General features: G+C 32.7%; 5 protein-coding genes across 9 annotated transcripts in view; all 5 read right to left on the reverse strand.

Moving 5' to 3' along the window:
- LOC106778928 (protein FAR1-RELATED SEQUENCE 9-like) overlaps positions 1-415 on the reverse strand; it is a 3,109-nt gene extending 2,694 nt beyond the window's left edge. The window contains exons 1-2 of the mRNA XM_014666937.1: positions 357-415; positions 87-191 (exon numbers count right to left, since the gene is read on the reverse strand). Coding sequence (XP_014522423.1) covers positions 87-191; positions 357-415 — 164 coding nt within the window. The remainder of the gene's footprint in view (positions 1-86; positions 192-356) is intronic.
- Positions 416-697: 282 nt separating this feature from the next.
- LOC106778936 lies at positions 698-4,227 on the reverse strand. The gene is made up of 14 exons (XM_014666948.2): positions 4,200-4,227; positions 3,925-4,118; positions 3,747-3,812; positions 3,250-3,646; positions 3,017-3,168; positions 2,816-2,941; positions 2,066-2,727; positions 1,906-1,987; positions 1,738-1,827; positions 1,522-1,644; positions 1,307-1,435; positions 1,113-1,216; positions 942-1,032; positions 698-864 (listed from the first exon to the last, which is right to left on the reverse strand). Exons 1-14 carry the CDS (start codon positions 4,225-4,227, stop codon positions 763-765), a joined length of 2,346 nt encoding a protein of 781 aa, XP_014522434.2. The 3' UTR covers positions 698-762.
- Positions 4,228-4,791: 564 nt separating this feature from the next.
- On the reverse strand, positions 4,792-6,252 carry LOC106755863. 3 transcript variants are annotated; one of them, XM_014638084.2, is made up of 3 exons: positions 6,091-6,252; positions 5,872-5,976; positions 4,792-5,467 (listed from the first exon to the last, which is right to left on the reverse strand). In XM_014638084.2, exons 2-3 carry the CDS (start codon positions 5,952-5,954, stop codon positions 5,344-5,346), a joined length of 207 nt encoding a protein of 68 aa, XP_014493570.1. In that variant the 5' UTR covers positions 5,955-5,976; positions 6,091-6,252; the 3' UTR covers positions 4,792-5,343. The 3 variants fall into 3 exon arrangements, with proteins under 3 accessions (XP_014493570.1, XP_014493569.1, XP_014493568.1); XM_014638083.2 differs by having other exon boundaries at positions 6,078-6,243; XM_014638082.2 differs by having other exon boundaries at positions 5,872-5,988; positions 6,078-6,243.
- Positions 6,253-7,766: 1,514 nt separating this feature from the next.
- Positions 7,767-9,335, reverse strand: LOC106755560 (cyclin-dependent kinases regulatory subunit 1). Of its 3 annotated transcripts, none has more exons than XM_014637732.2 (4): positions 9,202-9,331; positions 9,000-9,090; positions 8,851-8,911; positions 7,767-8,169 (listed from the first exon to the last, which is right to left on the reverse strand). In XM_014637732.2, the coding sequence occupies exons 2-4, from the start codon at positions 9,050-9,052 to the stop codon at positions 8,017-8,019; spliced, it is 267 nt and encodes an 88-aa protein (XP_014493218.1). In that variant the 5' UTR covers positions 9,053-9,090; positions 9,202-9,331; the 3' UTR covers positions 7,767-8,016. The 3 variants fall into 3 exon arrangements, with proteins under 3 accessions (XP_014493218.1, XP_014493219.1, XP_022634238.1); XM_014637733.1 differs by having other exon boundaries at positions 9,000-9,093; positions 9,202-9,258; XM_022778517.1 differs by lacking the exon at positions 7,767-8,169 and adding an exon at positions 8,177-8,297 and having other exon boundaries at positions 9,202-9,335.
- Positions 9,336-14,842: 5,507 nt separating this feature from the next.
- Positions 14,843-26,932, reverse strand: LOC106778944. The gene is made up of 18 exons (XM_022787261.1): positions 26,165-26,932; positions 26,002-26,079; positions 25,649-25,840; positions 25,421-25,482; positions 24,905-24,997; positions 24,687-24,768; positions 24,539-24,598; positions 24,400-24,452; positions 23,844-24,013; positions 23,380-23,584; positions 16,349-16,403; positions 16,184-16,240; positions 15,848-16,096; positions 15,698-15,762; positions 15,546-15,602; positions 15,374-15,467; positions 15,152-15,292; positions 14,843-14,923 (listed from the first exon to the last, which is right to left on the reverse strand). Exons 1-18 carry the CDS (start codon positions 26,930-26,932, stop codon positions 14,843-14,845), a joined length of 2,562 nt encoding a protein of 853 aa, XP_022642982.1.
- Positions 26,933-27,644: the final 712 nt, after the last annotated feature.

Consider the following 27,644-nt stretch of genomic DNA (forward strand, 5'->3'; position numbering starts at 1 on the left):
GGTGCAGGGGATCCTGCTGATGAGGTTTGTGTCCAAATCCTGGATTTGACACTGGTAATCGTTTACGACCACTTGTAAACGATTACAAGTGGTTTCTCTGCAGCACAACTATATGGAATTCAACCACTCCCATGGACTCACACATGGTCAATTTNATGACCTCTTGGGGTGTCCAAACAACAGCTCCCACACTGTACACACAATTAGAAGCTCATAACCCTTTCTAAACTTGAAGAAAACCAAAATGAGTGACCCTGGTCCTCTGGGTGTCATGCAGGGGATCCTGCTGGTGAGGTTTGTGTCCAAATCCTGGATTTGTTACTGGTAATCGTTTACGACCACTTGTAAACGATTACAAGTGGTTCTTCTGCAGCACAACATTCTGGAATTCACCCAGCCCCATGGACTCACACATGGTCAATTTTTTGGAGTTCATCCAACCTCCCACACTCTACGCACACTTTGAAATCCCAACCAATTTAAAAAGTTCATCTTTAAAAACAATGACCCTGTTAATATATATGTACATCAGTGTGGACTTCAACCAACCACAAGTGCTATTCGTTTGTTTTGTGTAAATCAATTGTTAACATCCAAGCAAGGAAAATGAATAAAAATTGGGAATTACCATCTCATTAACAAACTAATTATATTCATAAATATATATGATTTGAGTACAAGATGTCATAAATTACAGTGTACAGTGTACAATGTAATTTCAAATACATGTTCATGTCATTTAAATTACAAATGCTAACGACCCTACAAAAATCCATATTCCTGTAGCGCCTCCATTCTTGCAATATTGTCGTTGTCGAGGATCCACTCCTTTACGTAGTTTTTTCTAATTTCACGCAAATCTTCCTGAAACAAAATGTTCTTTACTTTAGATATAAACAACACCATCATTTCAACTTCCTAACAATGTAAATTATGCTTACATTCGTATATTGCNGCATGCTCTTGCCGTTGTATTTGTCCTCCCCATCCCAAATTTCCATTGCTTTTAACATTACCACTCCACAATCGAATCTGAAATCAATAACTAAAATATATAACTTCTGACAACATAAATTCATGAAACAAACATATTATATACTTCAGAAACTTACAAGTTTGGTTGGGTCGGGATGTTTGACATTGTCACAGGCAAAGGAGGAATACTACCCTCCGGTCTATTGTTCAACAAGCACAAAAATCTGGCCATATTTTTTCCCTGACAACACATTACATTAACAAGCAAACAACATCTATAATTAAATGACATTATCAATATTAGTTAAAAACATAAACTGTGAAATCATACCACAAATGTGTCAATCCTCCTCCTATCAGGTACAACCTTGTTTAATGAGTCAATAACACATATTTGTAATGTTCTGAAATTAAGGGCATAACACCACCAATGTTCTTCATGGCAAAATGGCATAAACAACTACAAACACAAGAAATGAAATATGAATCCATGATCGTTCGTACTACATTTNTCAAAAATAAGGATAACATATTAAAGTAACTCACAAACTCAGCTGTGCGAATGTCTTCAAGTCCAAAATAATCGGACCACATGTAGCTCGCATAATTACGCAGCGTATACACATGTTGATTTTTTTCCATCTTCCTATAGTCACTGCAAATATGACTCTGTCAACAATTCCAAAAGACCTTAATGACTTTTATATTCTTTGTACCAAAAAATATATCATATTACACAAATTATGATTCACTATGATTTACCGAGTATAAAGAACTAAAATGAACCCTCTTCACTACACCGCTCAACCTTTTTTCAAAGTGCATGAACGTCGTAGAGGCAAATAACACCACCTAATCAATTCAAATTGACCGAATTAATAACATAAATAACAACAATACAATATCTAACACAACTAATGTCACACTAACCAGGTTATGAACAAATGTACGTGGTGCTAAGCACTGCATATATTTTGTGGTCAAGGATTGGCCAATGATGTCGCAGATGACCCTGTAGAAATCAAAATATGAACATTCAATCACACAACAACACCTTCAACAGACCACAAATGAAGTACAAAACATTTACCTCTGCGGTGCATCTTTATCTCTAACACTCACTGCAGTGTATAGTTTGTCAACATCTACATCGGTGGNTGGATCACCAACAAAGGTGCGCAACGGCACATGTTCTTCAGCAACAACTTCTTCATTGTCACCATCATCATCAACATGAATATATTCAGGAACATGCTCTGTTGGTGAATCTTTCTCAGATGGTTCACCTTTGTGATGTTTTGGTACTGGTTCTTCATCTGCCAAAGGCCGTTCATGAACTCCGACAGCATTTCCTTCATTGTCATGTTTTNGTGCTGGTTCTTCATCCGCCAAAGGGTCTTCATGAACTNCAACACCATTTCCTTCATCACCTCTTGCAATACCTTCTTTGTCATGACAAACATCTGCTTCTTCGTATTTCAATGGCCATTGAAGAACCTCCATTAACTCGTTGGTGAGGNAAGCAATTCTAGAACTCAAGTATATTAATTCAGAATTGGTTTTGTTTACTATCTCCTCTGCACCCTCTTCCCAAGTGCCATCATCGGAGCTATCTTCATATGTTTCCGGAAGGGTGGANGTGGACGGTTCAACCTTTGTTTCTTCACTGTCTCCTCCCTCATCCATGCCAAAGGCAGNACGCACCTCGGCCTTAAGATAGTCGTTCCTACTGAGGTACCACTCCGTATTTAACTATAACAAACACAAACTACAAAATTAGTCAAATATATCCATCAATAATTACGAAAATAAAAAATCATCAACACTTTTAAAGGCTTACTTGTCCATTCTTGAAGACAGCTTCAATTGTTTCTTTGGTTCCCGTATAAGGGAACCATCTCCAAATGCGCGGGAATACCCTCGGTGAACGACCATCATGCAATGAAAGTCTCTCCACCGCCCAAGCCTTAAAATATGAAAACAAAAATTTAGCAATTGTAGACAAAGCTTACAAACAAATTTGTCCANTGACTAATGTTACCTGCAATACAGCTACATTGCCACTCAAACCCATCGACTTNGAGATTTTTTTGGATATTATTTTGATCTTACACTTGTGTAAATTTTGTACAAGGTTTTGATGTACAGCAGAACCCCAGTCATACAAACATAAACTGTCTAAATCATCTAACACTGAACAAGGCATGTTACAAACATGTATGGACTTCTTAGGGAAATAAAATGTTACCAAACAAATAAAAATGTATAACCTACAAACTACATCTACATCTATGGCCTCATCCGTTACAATCAAATCAAACATGTCAATTAGGTCCTCCTTTGTCGTGGTACTCGGATTGAACATGTCACCAAGCAAACCCACAACACATTCATCAAACGGTACATCTAGTCCACCTAAGTCTAAACCGGTGGCCATGAAAACATCAACAGGATTAAAAGGCACTAAACGTTGACAAACCCTAAAACTCAAATCTTTCCCCACCCAACTTTTTACCATCAACCTCAACAATTGTACGTTTACTTCAATAGGGTTCATAAGGTTCAAACAACACTTAAATGGCGTCATATTAATACGGTCTATATGCGGTTGTCGTAGTTTGGTGTTCATTTCTAGAATCTTGGCGGAATCCATGAATATCCGAAGTCTCCACTACAAAACAATTACAAAACATACAATAAATACAAACAAAAACACCGTATAAATCATCCCTGACAATAAATGATTCAATATTCGAAAGAGTTAGTCTTACACTTTGTCTTCTTCGTGGCATTGCTCCTACAAAGATAGCAATGTGGACAGAAATAGTTAGGTTTCCCTAAAATTAAAAACTTTTGCAAATAAAAAATGGACCACAATACCCAACCTTCGAAAAACCCTCAGAAACGGAGAACGAATGTGAGGCAACGACACCCAACGAACGAAAAAACGATTCCGACAGCCAAGAGTCCGACAGCGAGATTAGCAACCTTCCGAGAGCAAGATTCCGAGAGCACAAAACACCACGATTCCGATTCCACAGTGACAAGGCAACAGCGCAAGAGAGCGAGAAGGAGAAACAAAGCAAGAGAGCGAGAACGAAAAGGACAAAGTCTGAAACCGTGCTCAATGAAAGGCGCCAACTCTAAAATTTTCATTCGAAAACCATTACCCAGAGTACCCCTCACTTCCCATTATGCCCCTCACTTAAGTGACATTCTCTCACCGTTTTTCAGCCACTCAAGACACGCCATGTGGCGTTGTCAAAAGTGTGTCAAAAAACGTTGTCAACAAAACGTTTTCGTAGAGAATTTTAGCAGATTTGTGGTCTTTCGTAATTGGTCAACCTATAGCTAATGAATCAATTTTAATAATTAAACAATTATGAAAACCAAATATAACTTAGTAGCAACACTTGAAGGATTAAAATGCACATAAATACATGTTTCTATAAAAATCAGAAAGCAATTTAACCATTTTCTTGACAAAGCTTTTAAGAAAAAAAAAACAAATATTACCCAAAAACTAAACTGAAACAAACTTGCCATAAACATAAAACTATAGTCATTCGCCTGGATGAAGTTTTAAGGTACACAGACAAAGCAAAAGCTTACTAGCCAACCTTCTATCAAAACAAGGAGCAAAACTATAAGTAGCAGCAAGTACTAGTTTATATGAATGCACACCAAATGAAGCTAACATATAGGCATTTGCATCATAGTTACCCTGTGTTCAGAAGACAATGCAAAGAGGACTTCAGAACACAACCAGAGTTTTGCAAGAAACAACAGCTAATTACGTTGAGTATAAGGCATCAGTTAAGCAAAACCAAATCTGCAAACTCAAATCCAACCACAAGCTAACCTTAGCCAAAAGCGCAAATTGCTAGAGAGCTTAAAGTTTTTACAATTGTATGGTCACAGGATGAAGAAAACATATTACCGAGGATAGAAAATTGCATATTTTTTCAGTCCTATCAAAAACGAAGACCAGCAAAGACATTAGAACAAGTGATTAAGACGAATCTCGTTTGGTCTATAACTGAACTAAATGGTATCTTGTAATCCATATAACCAACCTAAACCAGCGAGACAAAATGTTGTTGTTATTGTGGTCACAGAGGCATGCAACAACACTGCATGTCTTTTTGGAAACAGAAGATACAGATACAAGAAACATGACAAATAACATCATTCATCTAATACATACAGATTGAGTGACGTCTTCCAGAAAAGAACTCCCATCCTCAAACTTTCTCACTTCCAAGATTGTGCTTAAGAATCACAATTCACCAAACTGAGGTGAGAAAAAAGCTCTCAAACAACGAGCATATATATGAATATGAGCTTGATCATCTAACTCAACTTGTTTCATTTCTTCTGGGGACCAACATCAGGACCAACATCACGCGAGCCTGTGTTGATGTAAGGCCCTCGAAAAGTTGCTTGTGGTGGAAGTGGCTTTGTTGGATCAATAACAGGCTTCCTTGATGAACTGAGTAATAATAACAAATTTAGACAATTCAGAAAAAAAAAAAAAAAAAAAAAATATCATACATAGCACAGGTTTAGATGAACTTGTCCAGAAGAATTTGTAGAAGAGAAAATTATAGAAAAAAATGAAAAATTGACTTATCCGTAAATTAAAATTAGTTTATGCATAAGTTGAAAATACAAGTTTAAAGAAATTATAATGTAAGGATTGCAAATTACCTCACCTTATGAATAATCTGATTTTAACTGATGTAAGGTAAATTTATTGACTTTTCAATAATAATATTTAAAAAGAAAAACACTTGTTGACAGTGTAAAATGAAGGTATACAAAAAATAGAAACGATACATTATTAAGTAATGAGGACGTAATGTGAACGAAAAACAATGAATTGTGTAAACTTACGCCATGTAGAAGGGAAATGACATGCCTGCTGCAGCGAAAGCAACTAAACCTGCTGCAACCATTAGATTGCGTGCTCGTGCCATCGATCAATCTGATACCAAATTCCTACAGAAAACCCTAAAAAGAAATTAGAAGGATGAAATCATATAGTAGAGATATTTGATCAAAATTAGAATATGCAAGTATTAATCGAATAAATGAACTACCTCGGAACTCAACTGAATCTTTTTCTTTGTCCACAGATTTGTTGCAGTGCCAATCGAATCTTGCGAACCCTAACTACGGAACAGATTTTCTCCTTCCTGAGTCTGAGTTTAACATTCCAGTGAAAGTTTTGGTGAAGAATGAAGATGAGCGTAATTCCCTTTTTTTTTTCTGGACAACGATTAAAAGGAGTTTGGGCCTCAAAAGGTCTGCTATTCTCACTCCATTTTTTGCTCTTTTACCACCTATTTGTCTAAAAGAAAAATGCTAATAATATTGGTACTGAACTTCTCAAAATTCATTTTATAATATTTTATTTCATTTAAAAATTATTTATGAAAAAGGATACTCGTCTATGTTTTACCATTTGTACGTAAATTCGTAAAGAAAAATGTCCTAAATAATTATCATTCATCAGACCTTTATCTAACCCTTCTAAAATTAAAGTTAAAGTTTTTTATTTTAAAAAACTTCAAAAATTATTTTTATTTTTCATTAAGAAAGGTTATCTTTTTCAAATATTTATTTGAATTGACTTCCCAAAACTTCAGCACAAGTCCATATTTCCTTAAAGCAATTAAAAACTTGCTTTAAAATATATTCAAAAGGTTGATCTTTAAAAAACTTCAAAATGTAAAACTAAGGATCTTAAGAGTGATTTATCTAAAATAATAGAATTATTTTTTCTTGAATGATTTATGTTTTGAATATGCAAAATAATACGCGAAGAGTTCAAATGTTACAACATTTTTAATTTAAAAAAACAATTCGAATGGACCAATAACTATGCAACACATGATATAAAAAAAAAAAAAATAAGTTGTCAAATTAGTGCTTTCCTTATTTATTCATCAATAAGAGGCATTATTGCCCGATAGTATAATTTCAAGGTTTAATCCATTTAGTTGTTGCTGTTTTCGGGAGGGTTTTTCATTTTGATCCTGTCTTATTCGAATCCCCAATTGAGTCCCTATAAGTGCTAATTACAATCAATTAAGCCCTTGTCGTTAAATTTAGTTAACGAGATTAACTTTTTTGCACAACTGGCCTATTTAGGGTTGAAACGTGACATGAATTGAGTCTCATAAGTGCTAATTTCAATCAATTTCAACTCTAATTCATATCACGTTTCAACTCTAAATAGGCCACGTTTACAGAAATTAACAGGTCATCCTTCCAGCTGTGCAAAAAAGTTAACCCCGTTACCTAAATTTAACGACAGGAGCTTAATTGATTGAAATTAGCACTTATAGGGGATTCTAATAAGACGGGGATCAAAATGAGAAAACCTCTCAAAAATAAGAACAACTAAATGGTTTAAACCTAATTTCAATGATGATTGTGAATCAAAAATATATCCAGTGACAACTTTTTCTAACGTGAGAGAAAATATAAACATTAAAAACTTCAATCTTCCAACGGCACACATCTCAAAATCAACATCATCATCTTTTAAGGGTTTATTGCTAAACTGAATAAGGTTCTTGCAGGTCAACTCTACCCACCACCAGTCTTCTGTAAATTAATATTATCCAAATCGTTGTCATGGAAAGCACACATTGTGGCTTCATGGAACGGTGAAAGAGCAGAGAGTGTTTTTCAACAAATGGCATAATCTGGTTCAAAAACCAGAAAGAAGATCATTGTTTACATGCCATCACTAGAAAAACACAAATTGAATCATGGATCCATGGCAGAATGTAACTGATAATGACTATCATATAATCCACGAAGCCCACAAGAGTACACGAGAGGTACACCAACACAAATCGAAGAAACACCATGTCCACAACACATTCAAATAAAATTGAAACCACGTTAAGATTCTCCACAAAAAGAGAATTCCATCAGTTGGGTCTTCACAATATCACCCATATTCCAACAAACTAAAAATCTATATATAACATTGTATTCCCATATTCAGATTTGCGAAGGAAGTGTTCATTTGACAAGCATGCTTTGCTGGGCCTGGTTCTCCTGCTGCTGCTGATAATTCAAAGGCCTCCTGAAAAGCATTATGTGTGGCTCAGGGCGATGAATGGCGTAATGAACCCAACCACGGCTCTGCTGAACCCCAATTGCTCGCCACTCATTCTGTAATAACATTAAAGCAAAAAATTTAGCAACCTAAGATAAAAAAACAAAACAGAAATGGCCCTTGCACCACAAAAGTTGCACAAGAAAACCACAACACGTGAAACCCCAATTGCTCGCCACTCATTCTGTAAGAACATTAAACCAAAAAACTTAGACAACCCAAGATAAAAACAAAACAGAAATGGCCCTTGCACAACAAAAGTTTGCATAAGAAAACCATATTACATGAAAATCACGTAATCAACTTTCAATCAGATAACAGATCACAGAACTAATGCCTTTCATGAACCACCCCATCCGAACAAGCTTGCAAAATTATGCTTTTGTTACAACAGTGATTGTAAACCCTTCTATAGTAAAATATAAAATAAAATAAACGGCACCACAATCACAACCTTCAATAATTAACAAAGTTTAAAGAAAACTTATGCACGTCGAATCCTTGATTGAATAATATTAATTTATCTTCAAGCAGCACAGTAAAAAAAAATCCAATCATTAAAGGCCTTTTGCAAGAGATTACAGGAAAGGAGATTACTGTAAGAATTTTCTTCAATTTTCAAGGATAGCTTATCCGTAAACTGACTTTAAATTAAAAATAACAATAAAACATAAATACCTATCAAACACACAAAATCAAATTGAAACAAGAAATTGAAAAAAAGAAAATCAACTTACTTCAGAAAGAAGCCGATTCTTAGGAAGCATTTTGGCCACTTCAGGAGGCAGAACCACATGTCTGAACAACAAAATTAACATCAGCATAAAAATAATTGAAATCAAAATAATATTAGAAAGCTAAAGAAAATAGATTCAAGCGCGTATACCTGTATTCATAAGTGTCATCGAAGTACTTCTCAGAATACTGGATCTGGCCCATCCTCAAAAATTAGGGTTCGTAACTTTGCTCGATTAAATCTGCTACAAGGCGACACAAAAATTCATAACTAAAATAGAATAATCAAATAATCAGATATTATAATTGACAGAGAAGAAAAAGTGAGTATAGAGAGAAAAAAAATTTCCCACCTGAAGAGTGGTGAAGATTGAGAGTGAGAGAATGAGAAGAGGAGAACGACTAGGAATATATTGTTCAATGAATATGAAGGATGGAATTGTAAATTCAGTCTTATACTCCTATTTTGTACAGAGATGTATTTTTATTCTTTTCAATTTATTTTAATAACACTTTAAAAAAATAACGGCTAATAAGTAAAGTAATAATAACGGCTTTGTTTCTGACATTTCAAATTTAAGATTTTCCCGCTCCTCCTCATTCCCAATTTTGAACTTTTCCTGACGCTTATAAGTAGAAATCCCATTAAAAAGAATATTTTGATACAGGTAAAAACATTTAGTTAAATTTAAAATAAATATTTTTAAAATTGTTGATTTTTAAAAACTACCATTTTAAAATTTGATTGGATTCTTAAATAAGTAGATAGCTACTTTTTAAGACTTGAGCACATTAAAAAAATTAAAAGAATTTAATTAACTCCAGTACTACTTGTTTCAATAAATAAAAGCAAAGAAAATTATTTCATTATTAAAAATTAAATAAAGGTTCTCAACAATATAATAATCTAACAACAATTGTTATATATATATATATATATATATATATATATATATATATATATATATATATATTATTCTCAAATAATTTATTATTTTTTGTAACAGTATATTATATTTTAGAAAAAAAATAATATTGAATACAGTAAAAGTAATTATTATTTTAAATATATAAATTATTTTTAATATTTAAAAAATATATAACAAGAATAATTGTAATATTCCAGTTTTAATAATACAATATTATTGAAATTAAACTTTTAAGTCAAGCAAATTACTAATAGTATATGGCATAACAATATAATTATCCCAAAAATAAGGTAACATTCATATATCATAAACTATTATAATACTATTTTAATTACAAAACTATAAAAGGTCTTTCAAAAAAATCGTTCTTGTAATTAGATTGTTATTTCCTTTCTTTCGTGAGATAAATTAACTATTACGTTTTATCGTATATCTATCCTAATTAAGTTTATTATTATAAAATCAAAGATAAACAATAAAGGAGAAAAAGAAGAAACATGTGCTTTTATAATATATAACATAACAATCTTTAATAAACATAATAGATTTAATCTCAAATATCACATACAACTATTTTATGTTGTGGTGTGTTAACACCTACCCTTCACAAAAATAACTCATGAACACAATTTTGGTTATGTATGTTAAGAAGTAGGTTTTGAGCGTAACTCAATCCCATAAAATCGGCACCCTTCACAAAAATAATTCATGAAAACAATTTTGGTTATGCATATTAAGAAGTAGGTTTTGAGCCTAACTCAATCCCATAAAATCGGCTCGGCTTGTAAAGTGAGCTTTGTACCCAACTTATATATTATAAATTGATCTTATCTCATGGAACAAAATGCCTACATATATCTCTGCAACCATGGCTCTGGTACCATGTTATAAAGTGGACTTTAAGCCTAACTCCACTCCCACAAAACTGATATGTAAGTTGAGGTTTGCACCACACTTATATATTATAAATTGACATTATCTCTAGTCGATGTGGGACTTCCAATAATATAAACCACTGTTTTTAGATTTTCCTTAGTTTTTCTCAATAAACTATGGTGACGACTCCTTTTTATAATATTTTTGTTCTTTTTACAAAAGTTTTTCTTATTTGTCGTCCCGCTACGATATCTATTGCGACATTTATGCATTTAACAGACTTAGGCATAACTCTTATTTGGCTTAAGATGGACTTGAAGTGTTTAAAGTACTTTTGGAATTTCCATAAGATATCTAATCTCAAATGATTGATTTTATTTTTTTTATTAATACAAATTAGTTCTTATTCTAAAAAAATCAATTCTCAACCCATCAAAGATTAACCAACTCTAAACCACTACCAAACCTCGTCGAAATCCATAACATCGTAATGATGGAGTAAAAGTAAAAACAATGACATCATAGGAATAAAGGTCATAAAGGAGAATTATCATTTCAAAAGCTATGGGGTACAAGAAACAAAAACTCTTATGTTTTGGGCTCATTGCAGTTTAAGGCGCATTCTTACCACAATTTCATAACATCAACATCAACCTACATGAACTTAAAAATTTCAAAAAATTACTTTCTAATTTAGGATTTTTATTTTAGTATTACATTGTTTAAGCTGCTAATATTTAAAATATATAATGAAATATAAATTTATATTTCAAATTTTATATATTTTAGAATATAAAATAAAAAATTCATTGCAAAATATTAAATTTGTGTTCTAAAATTATGAAAATTATATGATTTAATCATATGGTGAGTCCTTATTTCTTATGACTTTTCTCAAAGTGGTCTCTTAATTTTTTGTTATAATTAGGTCCTTAACTGTGAAAAATTGATGCAATTAGACCCCTACCGTTAAATTGGTTGAACGAGATTAAATTTATGCTGATATGACTTATTAAAATGATGTGGTAGACTCAGGGCATGGTGATCTGAATCAGAGACCACCACATCATCATCATCTTCATCTCCATCTTCTCGAATAGAAAGAGTGTAAGGTGTAAGAAAGGTGAGCGTGCAAATGTGTAAAGTTTATGGTGTAAGAAGGATGTAAAAAGGGTGTAGGTGTGGTGTATAAAGTGTGAAAATGTGTAGAAAATATGTAGGAATGGGGGAAGTAAGGTGTAGGGTGTAGAAAATGTAATGAAAAAGGTGTAAAAAGAGTGTAATAATGATGTAGAGTGTAAAAAGGGTGTAATAATGATGTAGAGTGTAACAAGGGTGACAGTGTAGGGTGTAAAGTGTAAGAATGGTTTAAGAAGGGTGTAAGATATGTGTAGAAAAAGGTGTAGCAAATGTGTATGAAGGTTGTAGAAAGAGTGTAGAAAATGTGTATGAAATGTGTAGCAAAGGTGTAAGAAAGGTTTAGAAAATGTATACAGAATTAGTGTAGAAATAATGTTGGACAGGTGTAGTAAAAGGTGTAAGAAAAATGTAGGAAAGGTGTGGGAAAGGTATAAGAATGATGTAGGGAGGATGTAGGAAATGTGTAAGAATGGTGTGGGAAGTGTGAAAGCGTGTAGAAAGGGTGTAGAAAATATATAAGAATGGTGTAAGTATGTTGTAGGGTGTGGAAAGGGTCTAAGAAAAGTGTAATTATAAGCTTGTTGGAAGTATAGGAAATGTGTGAGAAAGGTGTAAGAAGAGTGTGAAAAGGGTTTAAGAAGGGTGTAAGATATGTGTTGGAAAGGTGTATGAATGATATAAGAAAAATGTAAGAATGTTGTAGAAAGAGTGTAGAAATGGTATACACAAGGTTTGTGTGAGATGTAGGGTATAAGCTATAGAAAATGTGTAGGATGGATGAGATAAGGGTCTGAGAAGAGTATAAACAAGGTGTAGGGTGGGTGTTAATAAGGGTGTATGCTATAAGGTTTAAAAAGGGTGTTAAAAAAATGTAGGAAATTTATGGGAAAGGTATAGGAAGAGTGTAAGAAGAATATATGAAGGGTGTAAGAAGAGTGAAGGTAAATGGTGTATTGTGTAAGAAGGGTTTAAAAATGATGTAATAAATATTTAAAAATTGTGTAAAATATGTGTAGAAAAGACGTAAAAGAACGTAAGAAATGTATAGAAAAATTTTAGGAATTGTGTAGAAAAAGTATAAGAAGGACGTAAGTATTTTGAATTTATATTCTTAAAATATTTTACACATTTATATAAAGATTTTTACTTTATCAAAATATTTGTTGAAGATTAATCTATTCTCACCTTGTTATTTAATCTTGATATTATCAAATAGATTGTTTTATTGGCTTTTAAGTGAATATTTACTAAAATCTCATATCAATCAATATGAAAAAAAAATAGTTGAAAATATTTATTAAAAAGTAATTTTTAAAATTATCACTACAACTCTATCTTTTAAGTATATAACCGAATTTAGTTAATGTTATTGAAGGATTTACAATTTGTAAAAGAAAATTACACTTTATAAATTTGTTAAAAAAATTGTAGAAATTTATAATTTTGAGAAAAAAAAATTTTAAACAATTAAATTAATTGAACCTTTTGATGAATATGTTATGTTTTTTACCTATTAGTACAAAGTACATGTACTGTGTACTATTATTGATACTAACTATTAATGAGCTCTATAATATTACTTTATGAGTTCATTGCAAAAATAGTTGTATTTGTGAATGAATCATGTTATATATTCAAAAGCATTCATATTCACCATAATAATATTAAGATGCATTTAAATACATGGGTTGAACTGCAATCATTTGTTTAAGTGAGACTAACTTGACAATTCTTTAATAACCTTACACATTACAGAATAATATCGATACTACATTAAAATCTTAAAAAGTAAATAATGCAATTGAATTGGATCTTGAGAAAAGATAAAGAATAAAAAAAGATAATTAAGACAAATATTCAGGTAAAGAAATATCGCTTAATCAAATGGAAAAAAACGTTTATGATTTATCTAAAATCCAAAGTAATCCTACCATTATAATTCTTGTATTTTTATTTTCCTTTACTCTCTTATTTTCATCGTGTACATTAATTTTTATGCATTTTTTATATAACAATATATAAGAAATATATGAAAAGGTTGTAAGGATTTTAAGTATGAAAAAGAAATAAGAGATTTAAGAATTGGGTTTGGAGAAGAGAAGAAGAAGAAAGAGTGAAAGGTATTTTAACTTAAATAAGATAAAGAAAAGGTGCTTGATTTAGGTAATTACTTCCTGCACCCATCATTTCCAGAATTTATAATCCAGAACACAATAAATAATTTCAGAATTTTTTTTTTTCAGAAAGCAAACATTCTCCTCTTTCTATGAAATACATTTTCCAGAAGAAGCATTTTGACGGAGTGGGAGAAGAAATTTGATGGGGGTGCAGGAAGTAATGGTCTTTGATTTATCTAAAAGGCAAAGTAATCCAAAGTCCAAAATAATCCAATGGGATAAAATCTTTTATTTCTATTTTCTTTTTTAATAATCTGGTTATTATTTTTAAGTTTTTTCATAAAAATTATACATCAGTAAATAAATATCATTTTAAATATTATTGTATTAATGTAAAAGCTTCATAAACTTTAACAAATACAATAATTTATTGGTTAAAAGATAATAATAGAGAAAAAATATTGCATATATCTTGATTTTTTTTTCATTTCACTTTCTAAAATGTTTTTTGAAGACAAAATTTTCACACATCAAAATAGAAAAAGTAATTGACCTGATGATAGTCGAAAGACATATAATTGAAAAAAAATGCTTGGACAATTAAAAGTTAATTTAAAACAAAATAATTTTATTTTTCAAAAGTGATCTTTGCAAATATTCCTAAAACACACTTATTCAATTCAATATAATGAAAACCAGTACTAGAAATAACCAAACTTAACATAGAACTTTTTTGTGTCTTAAAAGTTCATTCTATGTTTCGATGTCCACAGTTTTCAAATATAAGTTTACCACAGTACCATCAAACGTTTGATCTTGTTTTGATCCATAGCACATGTTCAAAGATGTGTTCTGTCACACACCCACCAAAAATCCAGAAAACACATTCTAAATTAGGTCTCTAAATTAACATACTCAAAGTAAAATATGCTTCAAAACTGAAGAATTTGCTTCTGTAGTAAACAGGTCCCTTGAAAGATCATCATGTGATAATATTTCCAATAATTGTTGATCTGCAATAACCGGACCAAAAGTTAGCACAAGAACAACTATGAATAGCAACAACGTTAGAATTGGACTTTAAGTTTAACTTAATTCAACACTGAGGTTCGTATCCATTTATATACGATGAATTGGTCTTATTTCTAGTCGACGTGAAACTTCTAACAACATATTACAATAGAATTTAAGTGTGTTCGAGAATAATTTTGAAACTCAAGAAGAAAACATGTGTTACAAACCTCGTCTTGATGTAGCTTTGTAAACCCAAATTTATTAATCCATATTGATTCAGCTTCACCAGCAGCCGGAAGAATAAATCGTTTCACTTTCAATGATCCAAGCAAACCCTCAATGCAAGAAAACAGAGATTGAAAGTATCCCTGAAAGAAAATCACATAATATTCAGAAAAAAGATATCTCCCACAATCTCATTTTACTTTCTTTCAAGTACATTAAACAACCTGTCCTTGAAAATCAGTAACAGTAGCCACTAAAGGAAGTTCTGCAATTTCTGACCCAAACACACGAAAAACTCCAGCAGATACAACCACTTCACTGCAAAATCATGAAACACATTCAACATTCATAGTTTCTTTCAAGCAAAAATAATGAACAAGAACACATTTCACTTACTTGACAGTGAGTAACATACAGTACATTCCACTAAAATCTTGACCTATAATGTTCCTTCTGTGGAATTCAAATAACAAAAACTGATTTTATCATGTGTTCATGCATATCAGAAAACAAAGGTAATAGAACAAATCAAAGTTGATTCTGCTAACCCAAAAACCATTGCTGGAATGTAATCAGTCCCAGTTGTAGTATGAACTATTGGATCAAATTGCTCCTACAAAACATAGTTATAATTCTAAGTAGTTAGTTTGAAAACAATGTTAACTAAATAAGATAGAGATATATAGTAATACACTCACATGAAAAATAGCAACAACTTTTGAAAGCAATTGCCTTGCTTCCTCAGATTCACCCACTTTCCAGTTCAGAAGCCTCCATTTTATATGAACATCAGACCCAAATTCTAAGCCTTTGTTATTGTATTTCTTTTTTATCAAATTCAAGAGGGGATTTGGAAGATCCTCTTCTCCACGAGCCACCAAATTCACCAAAGTAGCATTAATGTTCTCACATTCTGAACAGCAAAACCAATTCCCTTCAGGTAATTCCTGGAAAACAACACTAGTTAGCAATTACATGTATTAATTAAAACAAACAAATAAATAAACCAGAGAAGAAAAACAAGTATACAACACCTCTATGTTCTGTATATTATGATCCTTCAAACACCCAATATGATACTCTTTTTCGCACTGCAAGCACACATTAATTGGAAATTTTATTTAAACAGATAGATAATATAGTAAATGATATATATTTTATTAAAGGCGTTATAATTAGCATTTCGAATTAAACAACACCTGATCACAAATAATCACTGTTCGAGGTCCAAAGCTTTTGCTGAAATCTTGGCTTCTGAAGTATATGAAATGAAATATATGAGATAATACAAAAGAATTTACAGTAAAACAGATAATTTACTAATCAGCTAGACCCAACATTTTAGTTTATTAGAGATATTTAAGTTAAAAGAGAATAAAATGTAAAATTTTATTTTTATATTATGTATGTAAACTAGAGACTTAACTATTTAGTTATTCATCTCTATATCTTTATATATTTATAAACTATCTCTTCTGAATATTTTATGGCTTTTCTATAAGATTCACGGATTGATTATCCTCATTTTTTCAAATCAAATAACATCTGTGAGACAGTGGCAGAGCATACTTCATTTTAATTCATCGAAATTTTGTATAGAGTAAGTTTAAGTGTATTTTATAAACATATCTTTTCTAGTTCTTTTTTTTAAGATTCTATAGATGTTGTGAAATTTCAGAAGTTTTATAATATAAAGAGATGATGTTTCACTAAAATCATCCTTTGATGTTAAAGTTATGGTGTTTTAGGTGTTTTCTAGGTTATTTAACCTTTTAGGTGTAGTTCCTGACATTTTTCTATCATAGGATTCGCATAGTTTCGAAGGCAAGGAGGGTCCATGAGGTCAATGGGGTTGATGTTGATTTTATTTCAGTTGATGTTGGATTGATGTGAATTTGAATCTTGAATGTTTTAAAAAGAGTTGAGAAAGTGCAAATATATATAGACTTTGGTGGTTTGGAGTAGTCACTTTTGATTAAGAGTTTTTCATAATTAAGTGTGTAGTTGAGGTGGTTGCATTTTGATGTTATAAACATGTTAGAGTAAATGTTGTAATTAAATTAATTAGGATGTTGCGAGAAGTTGTATGTTGAATTATTTATAATACTTTTTGTTATATGAATTTTAAGTTAGTATATGTTTCGAGTAGGGGGTTGAGGTCCCTTACTTAAAACACTTCAAGGTGTCTTGATGACCGGATGAATTTCCTAGTAATCCTTCGTTTTCTCTCATTTTTGTCGAACCCATGCGGGTGGGTACCTGTCAAATGATCTCCAATGCTCAAGTTAGTAATATAACCGATCGATTAGCTGAGCAAGTGATGCATATAATGTGCATAGTGGTCCTAAAGTCATACTCGAGACTTTTATTTATACTAGTTGTGATGGACCTTTACCCTTCGTTGGCTTAGTGATGACCCAATCACACCTTAATCTACATTAGGAACTTAATGAGTCATTACCACTAATAATTTGACCATACTGTTAGGTCATATTAGGCACGACCTAGGTGGGTGGCCTAGGAGGACGACCTGGTTGGACGGATTTGGAAGAACAGCTTGGGTGGACGGCCTGGGTGGACAACCTGGGAGGACGTCTAGGGAGGACGGTTTGGGAGGACGTCTTGGGAGGACGGTGGATGGCCTGGTTGGACGGACTTGGAAGGACGGCCTGGGTGGATGGCCTGGGAGGACGACCCTAGGAGGATGGTCTGTGAGGATGTCCTGGGAAGACGGTGGACGACCTTGGGAGGATGGCTTGTGACGACGTCCTAAGAGGACGATTTGGGAGGATGTAAGGATTGTAACAAATGTGTTTTATTGATCTTGAAAGAGTAACCAGNGTACAATATATAGAATGTACATAACCATAATTAAGGAAAGAATATATCAATTATTTAAGACAGAATCAATTATGCAGAAACTAAATAAGGTAAACTATAATCAAATATATTATTTCCTATCATCCCCCCTCAAGTAAAGCATGGGATTTGGTCCAACGTGAAACTTGGCTCTGAAGAACTAGAACAATGGTCAAGGCAGACTTTTAGTGAATATGTCTGCTAGTTGGAGATCAAAAGGAATGAATTGAGTGATGAGTTTGTGAGATAGAACAAGCTCTCAAACAAAGTGATAATCAATATCAATATGTTTAGCGCGTTTGTGAGCCACCAGATTTTGGGAGAGGAATATAGCACTCTTGTTGTCACAAAGAAGAGTTGGCGCTTGATGGGAAATATGCAAATCATGTAGAAGATGAGTAAGCCATATTAGTTCAGCTGCTGCATTAGCCATGGCTCTATATTCTGATTCACAACTTGATCGAGCTACGATTGGTTGTTTCTGAGCACTCCATGAGACGAGATTACCGCCTAAGAAGATGGAATAACCATAGGTAGATTGCCTAGTCTCAATACATCGAGCCCAATCAGCATCCGAGTATCCAAGAACATTAAGGGAAGCTCCACGGGTGAAGGATAGGCCATAGGACATGGTGCCCTTGACATATCGAAGGATGCGTTTAACTGCTTGAAAGTGATCAATTGTTGGAGCTTGAAGAAATTGACTAACCAATTTTACCGTGTAGGACAAGTCAGGACGAGTTATAGTGAGATACTGGAGTGCACCAACGAGAGAGCGATATTGAGTGGGATTAGAGAATGAATCTCCTGTGGTTGTCAGTTGAATATGAGGTTGGAGAGGTGTGGCTGTCGGTTTTGCATCCAACATCTGGGCCCGAGATAAAATGTCTTGAGCGTATTTGGTCTGGCTAAGAAAGACACCATCGGTAGTGTAGTGAACCTCAAGACCAAGAAAGTAATTTAGATTACCTAAATCCTTGATAGCAAACTCAGTTTTGAACCTTGCCAAAAGTTTTTGAAGTAAAGAATTATTATTCCCTGTCAAAATTATGTCATCAACATAAACAAGTATATATATAGTGGCAGCAGTGTTGTGGTAGACAAATAAAGCTGGATCTGCCTTGCTTCTGAGGAACCCAAGACTGAGCAAAAACGAGCTGAATCGTTGAAACCATGCAAGAGGGGTCTGTTTGAGGCCATAAAGAGCTTTCCGAAGTCGACAAACATGATTTGGGTATCGAGGATCAACGAACCCAGGAGGTTGTTCCATATAGACAGGATGTGTCAGGTGCCCATTCAAGAATGCATTGTTGACATCCAATTGATGAAGAGGCCAATTATTCATTACTGCTAGAGTGAGAATGACACGAACAGTGGCAGCTTTAACAACAGGACTGAAGGTGTGATCATAGTCAAGACCAGGTGTTTGAGTGAAGCCTTGTGCAACCAACCGTGCTTTTAATTTGTCAATTGACCCATCTGAAAGATATTTGGTGGGAAACACCCATTTAGATCCTACGATGTTGGTGTTGGATGGACGTGAGACAAGATTCCAAGTATTGTTGGAGTGTAGGGCCAGGAGCTCTTTATGCATAACATCCAACCAACCAGGATGTTTGGCAGTGGATTTGAATCCTTTGGGTGTAGAAGTGGTGAGCAAAGCATAAAGCAGAGAAGATGGTTGGTAGGTGGTAATGTCAGCAAAATGACGAGGCCTAAAAATACCTGATTTGGCGCGTATGACCATAGGATGAGTAGACTGGACACTACAGTGTATTTGTGGTTGAGTATGAGGCATGGAAACAGTTGAAGGAGTATCTTCAACAGGACATAGACCATAAGGTGTGGTTGGTGAGTGCATAGTTTCCTTGGATAGTGGCAAAGAAGAAGCTGGTGCAGAAGCTGGAGCAGGAATTTCAGGTGTTGAGACTGGTTCAGCAAATGAAGAAAAACTCAATCCGGAAATTGGAGATATAGTTCCTGTTTTTGAACACGGAAAATAAAGTTCATCAAACTTGGCATGTCTTGTTACGTATAATCGGGAGGTTGAAGGATCCAAACATTGAAATCCTTTATGGTTATTGCTGTATCCAAGAAAAATACAAGGTGCACTGCGAGGAGACAATTTGTTAGTGGCATAGTCACAGAGACAAGGATAAACCCGGCAGCCAAAAGGATGAAAGTGAGCATAATTAGGAGGAGTATTATATAAGGTCTCAAATGGAGAAACATCATTTAGGAGAGTGGTCGGTAACCGATTTATGACATAAACAACACAACAAAAAGCATGTAGCCAATAATGAGCAGGGAGAAGTGAATGAGAAAGCATTGCAAGACCCGTTTCAGTGATGTGACGATGTTTGCGTTCAGCTCTACCATTTTGGGCTGGTGTATGAGGGCAAGACAAAAGATGAAGAATTTCAGCTTCATTTAGCAAGGTCTTGACTTTGTTATTATTGAATTCGGTGTCACCATCACTTTGGAAAGTTTTTATAGTAGTATGAAACTGATTTTCAACAAATTTCTTGAACTGGACAAATACATCATAAAAATCATATTTCAGGCGCATTGGATATAACCAAGTGAATCTGGAATAGTCATCAATGAAAATCACATAATATCGAAACCCAAATATTGAACAAATGGGAGTAGGTCCCCATAAATCACAATGAATTAAATCTAGCACATGCAATGCGCGTTTTTCATTTAGGGAATAAGGTAGTCTTTTACTTTTAGCTAATTCACAAGAGCCACAAAAGACCTATTTTTCTTAAATGGGAAATAGTATCAAAGTGAACATGACCCAAACGATAATGCCACAATTCAAATGATCTTCATAGCTTGTTGGAATTTAAAACAGAAACAAAGGCATTTTGACCATGCTCCAATACATATAAGTTGTGCTCACGCCTCCCTTTTGCTAGAATTTCCTTTGTACCCCTTTGCTGAAGCAGAAAAGTTGTGTCAGTAAAGATAGCATCCACAGGAAAGTCACGTGTAAGTTTGCTAATTGAAATGATATTCTTTTGGAGTCCAGGCACAACAAGAATATCAAGAAGGTTTAAATTATTTGTCAAACGATGAGATCCAATATGGGAAATGGGGAGAGCATTACCATTTCCAACAGTAACTGTGTGATTACCAGAATAAGGCTCAATTGAGTCTAAATCAGACGAGTTTGCTGTCATGTGTGTTGAAGCTCCAGTATCGAGGTACCAATCAGACTGGTTTGAATTTGATAGAGTGCAAGAATTTGCAAATGATTCAGCAAGATTGACAGATTAAGGTGGGCCACCTTCATAACGTTGATGGCAAGATGTGGCATAATGACCTTCCCTTCGGCAGATTTGGCAATGGATAGGACGACGTCCTTTTCCGCGACCACCACGACCTGAGTATTGGTAACCACGACCTGTTTTGCCAGTTGAGAAAGAACGCAATCCAGATTGAAAACGTGTATTGGATGATTGAGAGAAATGTTGAGTAGTGGTATTAAAAGCAACTTGAGAGGGAGTAGATTCAACGACATGTAAATACATTTCAAAACTCTCGGCAGTAGAAGAAGATCACGAAAAACAGGCAGTGGTCGCACGGCTAATTAAGATGCACCAAAGCTAGTGAAAGTGAGACCTAAACCCCGTAAAAACCAGTGTAATTTATCTAAATCATCCAATAGTCTACCCATAAGGCTGAGTTGATCACATAAGCCTCGAAACGTTTTGGAAAACTCCCTAACAGTGGATGAGCCTTTTGTAAGGTGCAACAGTTGATCTCTGATCCCAATTTCTCTTTGCTTGGAGTCACCACCGTAGAGGGATTCAAGAGTAGTCCAGATCTGCTGTGCGGTGTCATAGTGCAGTACTTTTGTTGTTTCCACGTAATAAAGGTTGGATTAGGAACCGTCAAAGATCCATCAGCAGCAGGCAATTTCGCAGGAGGAGTTATGATTGATCCATCATTATGACCATAAAGGGTCTGTCCTTCGAGAAGAGGAAGGAGCTGACGACGCCAGAGAATGAAATTGGTTGAGGTGAGGCGTATGTTTAACATGTGGATCATGGTGTTAAAGGAAAAAGCACCATCAATATTAGCCATAGGGGAAGAAAAGAAAAGAAGAAAGGGTAAGGAAGGATCGAAATTAGGCTGATATCATGTAAGGATTGTAACAAATGTGTTTTATTGATCTTGAAAGAGTAACCAGCGTACAATATATAGAATGTACATAACCATAATTAAGGAAAGAATATATCAATTATTTAAGACAGAATCAATTATGCAGAAACTAAATAAGGTAAACTATAATCAAATATATTATTTCCTATCAGAGGACGATCCTGGGAGGATGGCCTATATGACATCCTGGGAAGACAACTTGGAAGGACGTCTTGGGAGGATGATGGACAGCCTTGGATGGTCTGTGACGAAGTCCTAGAAGGACGAACTGGGAAGACATCCTAGAAGGACGATCCTGGAAGGATGACCCTGGAAGGATGACCCTGGAAGGATGGCCTGTGAGGACATCTCGAAAGGACAGTTTAGGAGGTCGTCCGATGAGTATGGTGGATAGTCTTAGTAATGCTTGGTACCAAGGCAGACCGTATGTATAGTACACATCGATGTGGCGAACCATACAGTAAAATATACAAAATTTTGATACTAAAGGATAAATATGGTTTTTGTTGCAAGTGTAAGATGTTTGGAGGTTTTGAAACAAGTTAGAGTAGAAAAAATTGGAAAATTTAATGATTATATGCATACATCAAGTTGTTGCATAATGTCATTTTCCTATTTTTCGTTTAAGAAAGAATAAGGTTGAAACCAAACTATTTCCTCTCGTGTTTTTTCTTAAGCAAAAAATAATCACTTAAACTAAAAATTTTACTAAGACCATTATATATAAAAGTATGATTGTATAAATGAATTTAATTTTTTTTATTAAAGTAATATAGGATATAATGTGTGATTGGTAATATACTGTGTATTTGGATTTGAGTAATAATATAATAATATTATTGCAATGTTACATAGGTGTTAATAGGTACTGTTAAAATATGTTGAGTATTAAGTTAGAAAATTTGATGGTACGTACATCTAGGTTATAAAAATAATTTGAATCACATATACAAAAATATCATACGGTAAAGAATCAATTAGATTTCATACACTAAGTTGATAATAAGACTCATCAATACTTAATTAAAAGTGTATAAATGGTGATGAAATAGAAGGAAGTCGATGGACTTCATAGAACATACATATAATGTATGATTACAATTGAAATTATTGAGACATTATAAGGAAGATGAAAAATCAAACATTATTTATGCATGCATTAACAATAATGTCATTAAAAGATAGAAGAATATATTACCTACACAATGCACATCCACCAATTTCAAATTCTTTGACAATACGGATGCATTTCTGGTTTATCTCTTCTAAGGGATCAATGTCTTCAACTCTCCCTACAACCTTGGTACTCTCATTATGCTCAATATATTTGTTATTTTCAGACAAATTCTGACAATACCTACAATACCAAGTACCACTTGGAATACATGGAAGAGATACACAATCTGCAAATATAAAAATATTAAAGCTTGTTATCTTAACTCTAATCCAACTATAACATAAAAATGTACACAAGGTATGATGATATCATGAATTCAAAAATAAATCTCAAGTTAATTTACATGCAAAGACAGATATATTTTATACATACAAAACCATATATGACAAAAGTGATAATAAAATAAACTAAAAATAGTTTTACTAAGTAAATACATATTATTAATATATCAAAAAAATACTTAAAATGAAAAGATAAAACTTCACCTGTGTGAAAAGCTCTTGGGCATCCATCACAACACAGAAGATTTCCTCCATCTCTGCATATACTACATAGGTCATCATTATCATTGGTAGGAAATTTGCGACCTTCTGATAGGGAGATAGACAAATCATGGAGTGATAGTCCATTAGATAATACACATATGTGCACATAACTACAAAGAAATTAAAAAAAAATGTTTAAGAGAATAAGAAAAAGTATTGGACTTCAAAAATAATACCATAAAACAACACTTAATTGTCATATTCATGGAAATCATGAAAGGTAAATAAAAAAGTTTTTAATAAAAGAAAAAAAAAAGTGAGAAAATGTTCATCGAAGAAAGATAATATTAAGTATTTCAACGCATAACTATTAAAAATATGAAAAATATATTTTTAACAATTTTTTTGACAATTATTTTACAATCGTGATAATTCATGATTGATCTATTTCAAATATACAAACTAATAAAATAGTGACAAGTATCTGTTATAAAAAATTATTAAAAAAAATTATTAAAATATTATGTTCCTAAAAATAGCTATAATAAAAACTCACGGTTGTCGTCGCGATGCCCAACCAGCATGTGCTTCAAATTGAGAAGGACTAATCTGCTCATGTTTTACATATATTTAATGTATGATTACAATTGAAGTTATTGAAACATCATATCTACTATAACATAATGAATATTTACCTCACGATTGCAACAATTACAAACAATTCTAGATCCATTCTTATAACCAGATAATAGGTTCTGCCCACATAACATAAAATACATTTAAAAAAATTAAGTAAAAAGAAAAAAAAATATAAGTATAAGAGTAAGACATTATCAAGACAACCTTTCCATGAACATAGTATCCAACTTCAGTTCCATCTGGCAACCCATCTTCCTCAAATATTAGTTTATGCAAGCGTAAATCCCTTCCAAATTTTGACAATATAAAACAAGATTATATATATGTTTGATAAAAGACTGTAATTTAAAATGTTACTATATGAATAAAATCATATTTCTAAATCAATAAGATAATTTAATATGTTTGACAAAAATACTTACTTTCTAGTTAATTTTCCTCTGCTATTTCCATGAGATGTGTTATGTTTCATTCCACGACTTAGTGACTTTGGAAACGTAGCTAACTGTGAAGACCTGTAATAGTTGATTAATGGATATTATATCAACATGACTAATAAAAAGTATGAGTCAATTGCATAACAAGTAATGTATAATATATATTATATACAAATGTTGTATCATGTACATATGTAATTTGCTAATCATGATGTGGGAAAAATAATTTTTTATTCCAAAAAAAAATCAAATTGAAAAAATAAAATCAATTGAACCTTGTGATGAAGGTGGTATGTTTTTAGATGTTATGTCATAAATAAAAAGTATTTGTGTATCAATATTGAAACAAGCTATTAATTATTAATGAGCTCTATAATATTACTTTATGACATCCTATGTTTTGTTGATAAATCATGTTATAGATATAAAACATTTGTATTCATCATATAATCATTATTGATACTAATGTTAATGTATAAAAATTAAGTTGTATTTAAATACCTGGATTGAACTGCAAAGGTATTATTGTTGTCATTTGTTGAAATGAGATTAGCTTGACAATCCTTTAGTAATTCCACGCATGAATTACAGAATAATTTCGATACAACATTGACATCTTCAAAAGTACATAATGTAATTAAATATTATTTTTTCAAAGTATATTTGGAATAAATAGATAGGCACATAAAAATGGTAAAAAACAATAAATTTTAAACCTCTACAATTTACGCAAAACTTAGATTTTTTCATTGTGAAGTCTCCCAAAGCATTTTGAACAACTTCCTCCAAAGTGTTTAATGGAATATTCAGAAATATATTCATGATATCACGAAGAGTACTTCCATTCTCAAGGAAAATATATTCTGGAGGACGCTTGTTTGAGCTACCAGCATGCAACTCAAAAATTGTGGGTGACACAACCTACTTCCACAAAAAAAAAAAAATAGTTTGTGACATTTAACAATGTATTGAATACCATAATTTTATAATAATTTTAATATAGTTGTATTTTTTTTTTTGTCAAAAAATGCAATTAAAATATTGTTTACAACTAAAACATAAATTTGTATCTGTTCACTTACTTCAGCTTTGTTACAAACTTCACAATAACACAATACTCCAATGCCAGAAATAACTCCCAGAAGTCCTATAGATTTTGCCTACAAAAAACCACATACCTCTTTCATGAATTCACACATTAAAATAAAAAACTAAAATATTAAATAAATTTAACAAAAAGAATACCTTTATGCTGCGAACATATTTCACAAGTAGTCCTTCAAGAATTCCAGAAGATAAAAGGTCTTTTAGCTTGGAAGGAAACTTTTTTCCCATAAAAGCCATAGAAGATGTCATTGGAGTTGAAGCAATAATCATAGAAACATTTTTTCTTTCTTTATAAACACCATTACTCTTAACCTTGCTATCATAATTTTCTAATTTGTTTAATGTTGATTGTGTAGACTTTAATGGGATTTTCAACTTGTAACCCAAAGTTGAAACAATCTCATCATTGTCAACTTTCTCTTTCATGTCATTATCACAAGCAGGTTGTTTTTGCACAATCTCAGTCTTAGGTTCATTTTTGTTCACTTCATCACAAATAACAATAGTTACACCTCTATCCTCTACATGTGTTTTAGGTTCATCACTATTGTGCTCCTTTTCACACATAACCAACATTGTTGCTTCATCACTCACTTGGCTTTTAAGTTTCTTTGTATCCATCACATCACTCTTTACTTCCTTTTTACTTAGAACAACACCAACATCTTCATTGGTTTTTACCATATTTGTTAGATTTTTAATCTTTGGTAACCTAGAGTTTTTGTATCGCATGTCGGATGAATCAGTTGATACCTCAACCAAAGTTTGAGCCTTTTTTGATCGAGTTCGACCTAGAGAATCACATATCTGAGATTGGGCCTTCATAGCAAAGGCAAATTCCCTTTTCAAACCTTTGCGAATTTCATACAACTCCACAAAGTGCTCTGAATTTGTATTGTTCGCCATGCAGGCATGGATACAAAATCAATCGACAAAGGTCTGAAATTTGAAATGGTATAAATAAAAGTGACTATAAATAATATAGGATTATAACGAGATGTATGCATACACACAATTGAAAAATGTAAAAAAAAAAAAAAGTAGGGTTTCAAGAGGAATTAAGAGAATTGATAATTGGCTTTGATAAAAGTAAGAAGAATAAAAAGAAATGGACGGACAAAAGACTGAGACCAAGAAATGTTGTCTACCTGAAAAGAAGACGAAGAAAGTGCGTCTGATTTATCTAAATCGCAAAACAATCCTACCACCACAAAATTTTGTATCTCTTTTTCTTTCCTTCATTAGTTTGTCTCCTCGTCTTTTTTATACTTTCTCATCTTCATATTTTGTATAAATTATTTTTCATTCATTATTTTACAATTTAACTTATTAATATATATATATATATATATATATATATATATATATAATAAAACAAAATATATCAATTATGGTATGATATAAATTAATAACTATATATATATATATAATGTATTTATTGTAAAAACAAATAAATCATGTTATATATGCATTCAAGAAGGATGGTTCTCAGTGTAGAGTAAGTTGACTTTATGTTGGAAGTCATACATTGATTAGAGATAAGACCAATTCATAGTATATAAATGAGTACAAACCTCATCATAAAAGTCGGTTTTGTGGGGTTGAGTTAGACTTAAAA

This window comes from Vigna radiata, chromosome 2, assembly GCF_000741045.1.
Source record: "Vigna radiata var. radiata cultivar VC1973A chromosome 2, Vradiata_ver6, whole genome shotgun sequence".
Classification (NCBI taxonomy): Eukaryota; Viridiplantae; Streptophyta; class Magnoliopsida; order Fabales; family Fabaceae; genus Vigna; species Vigna radiata.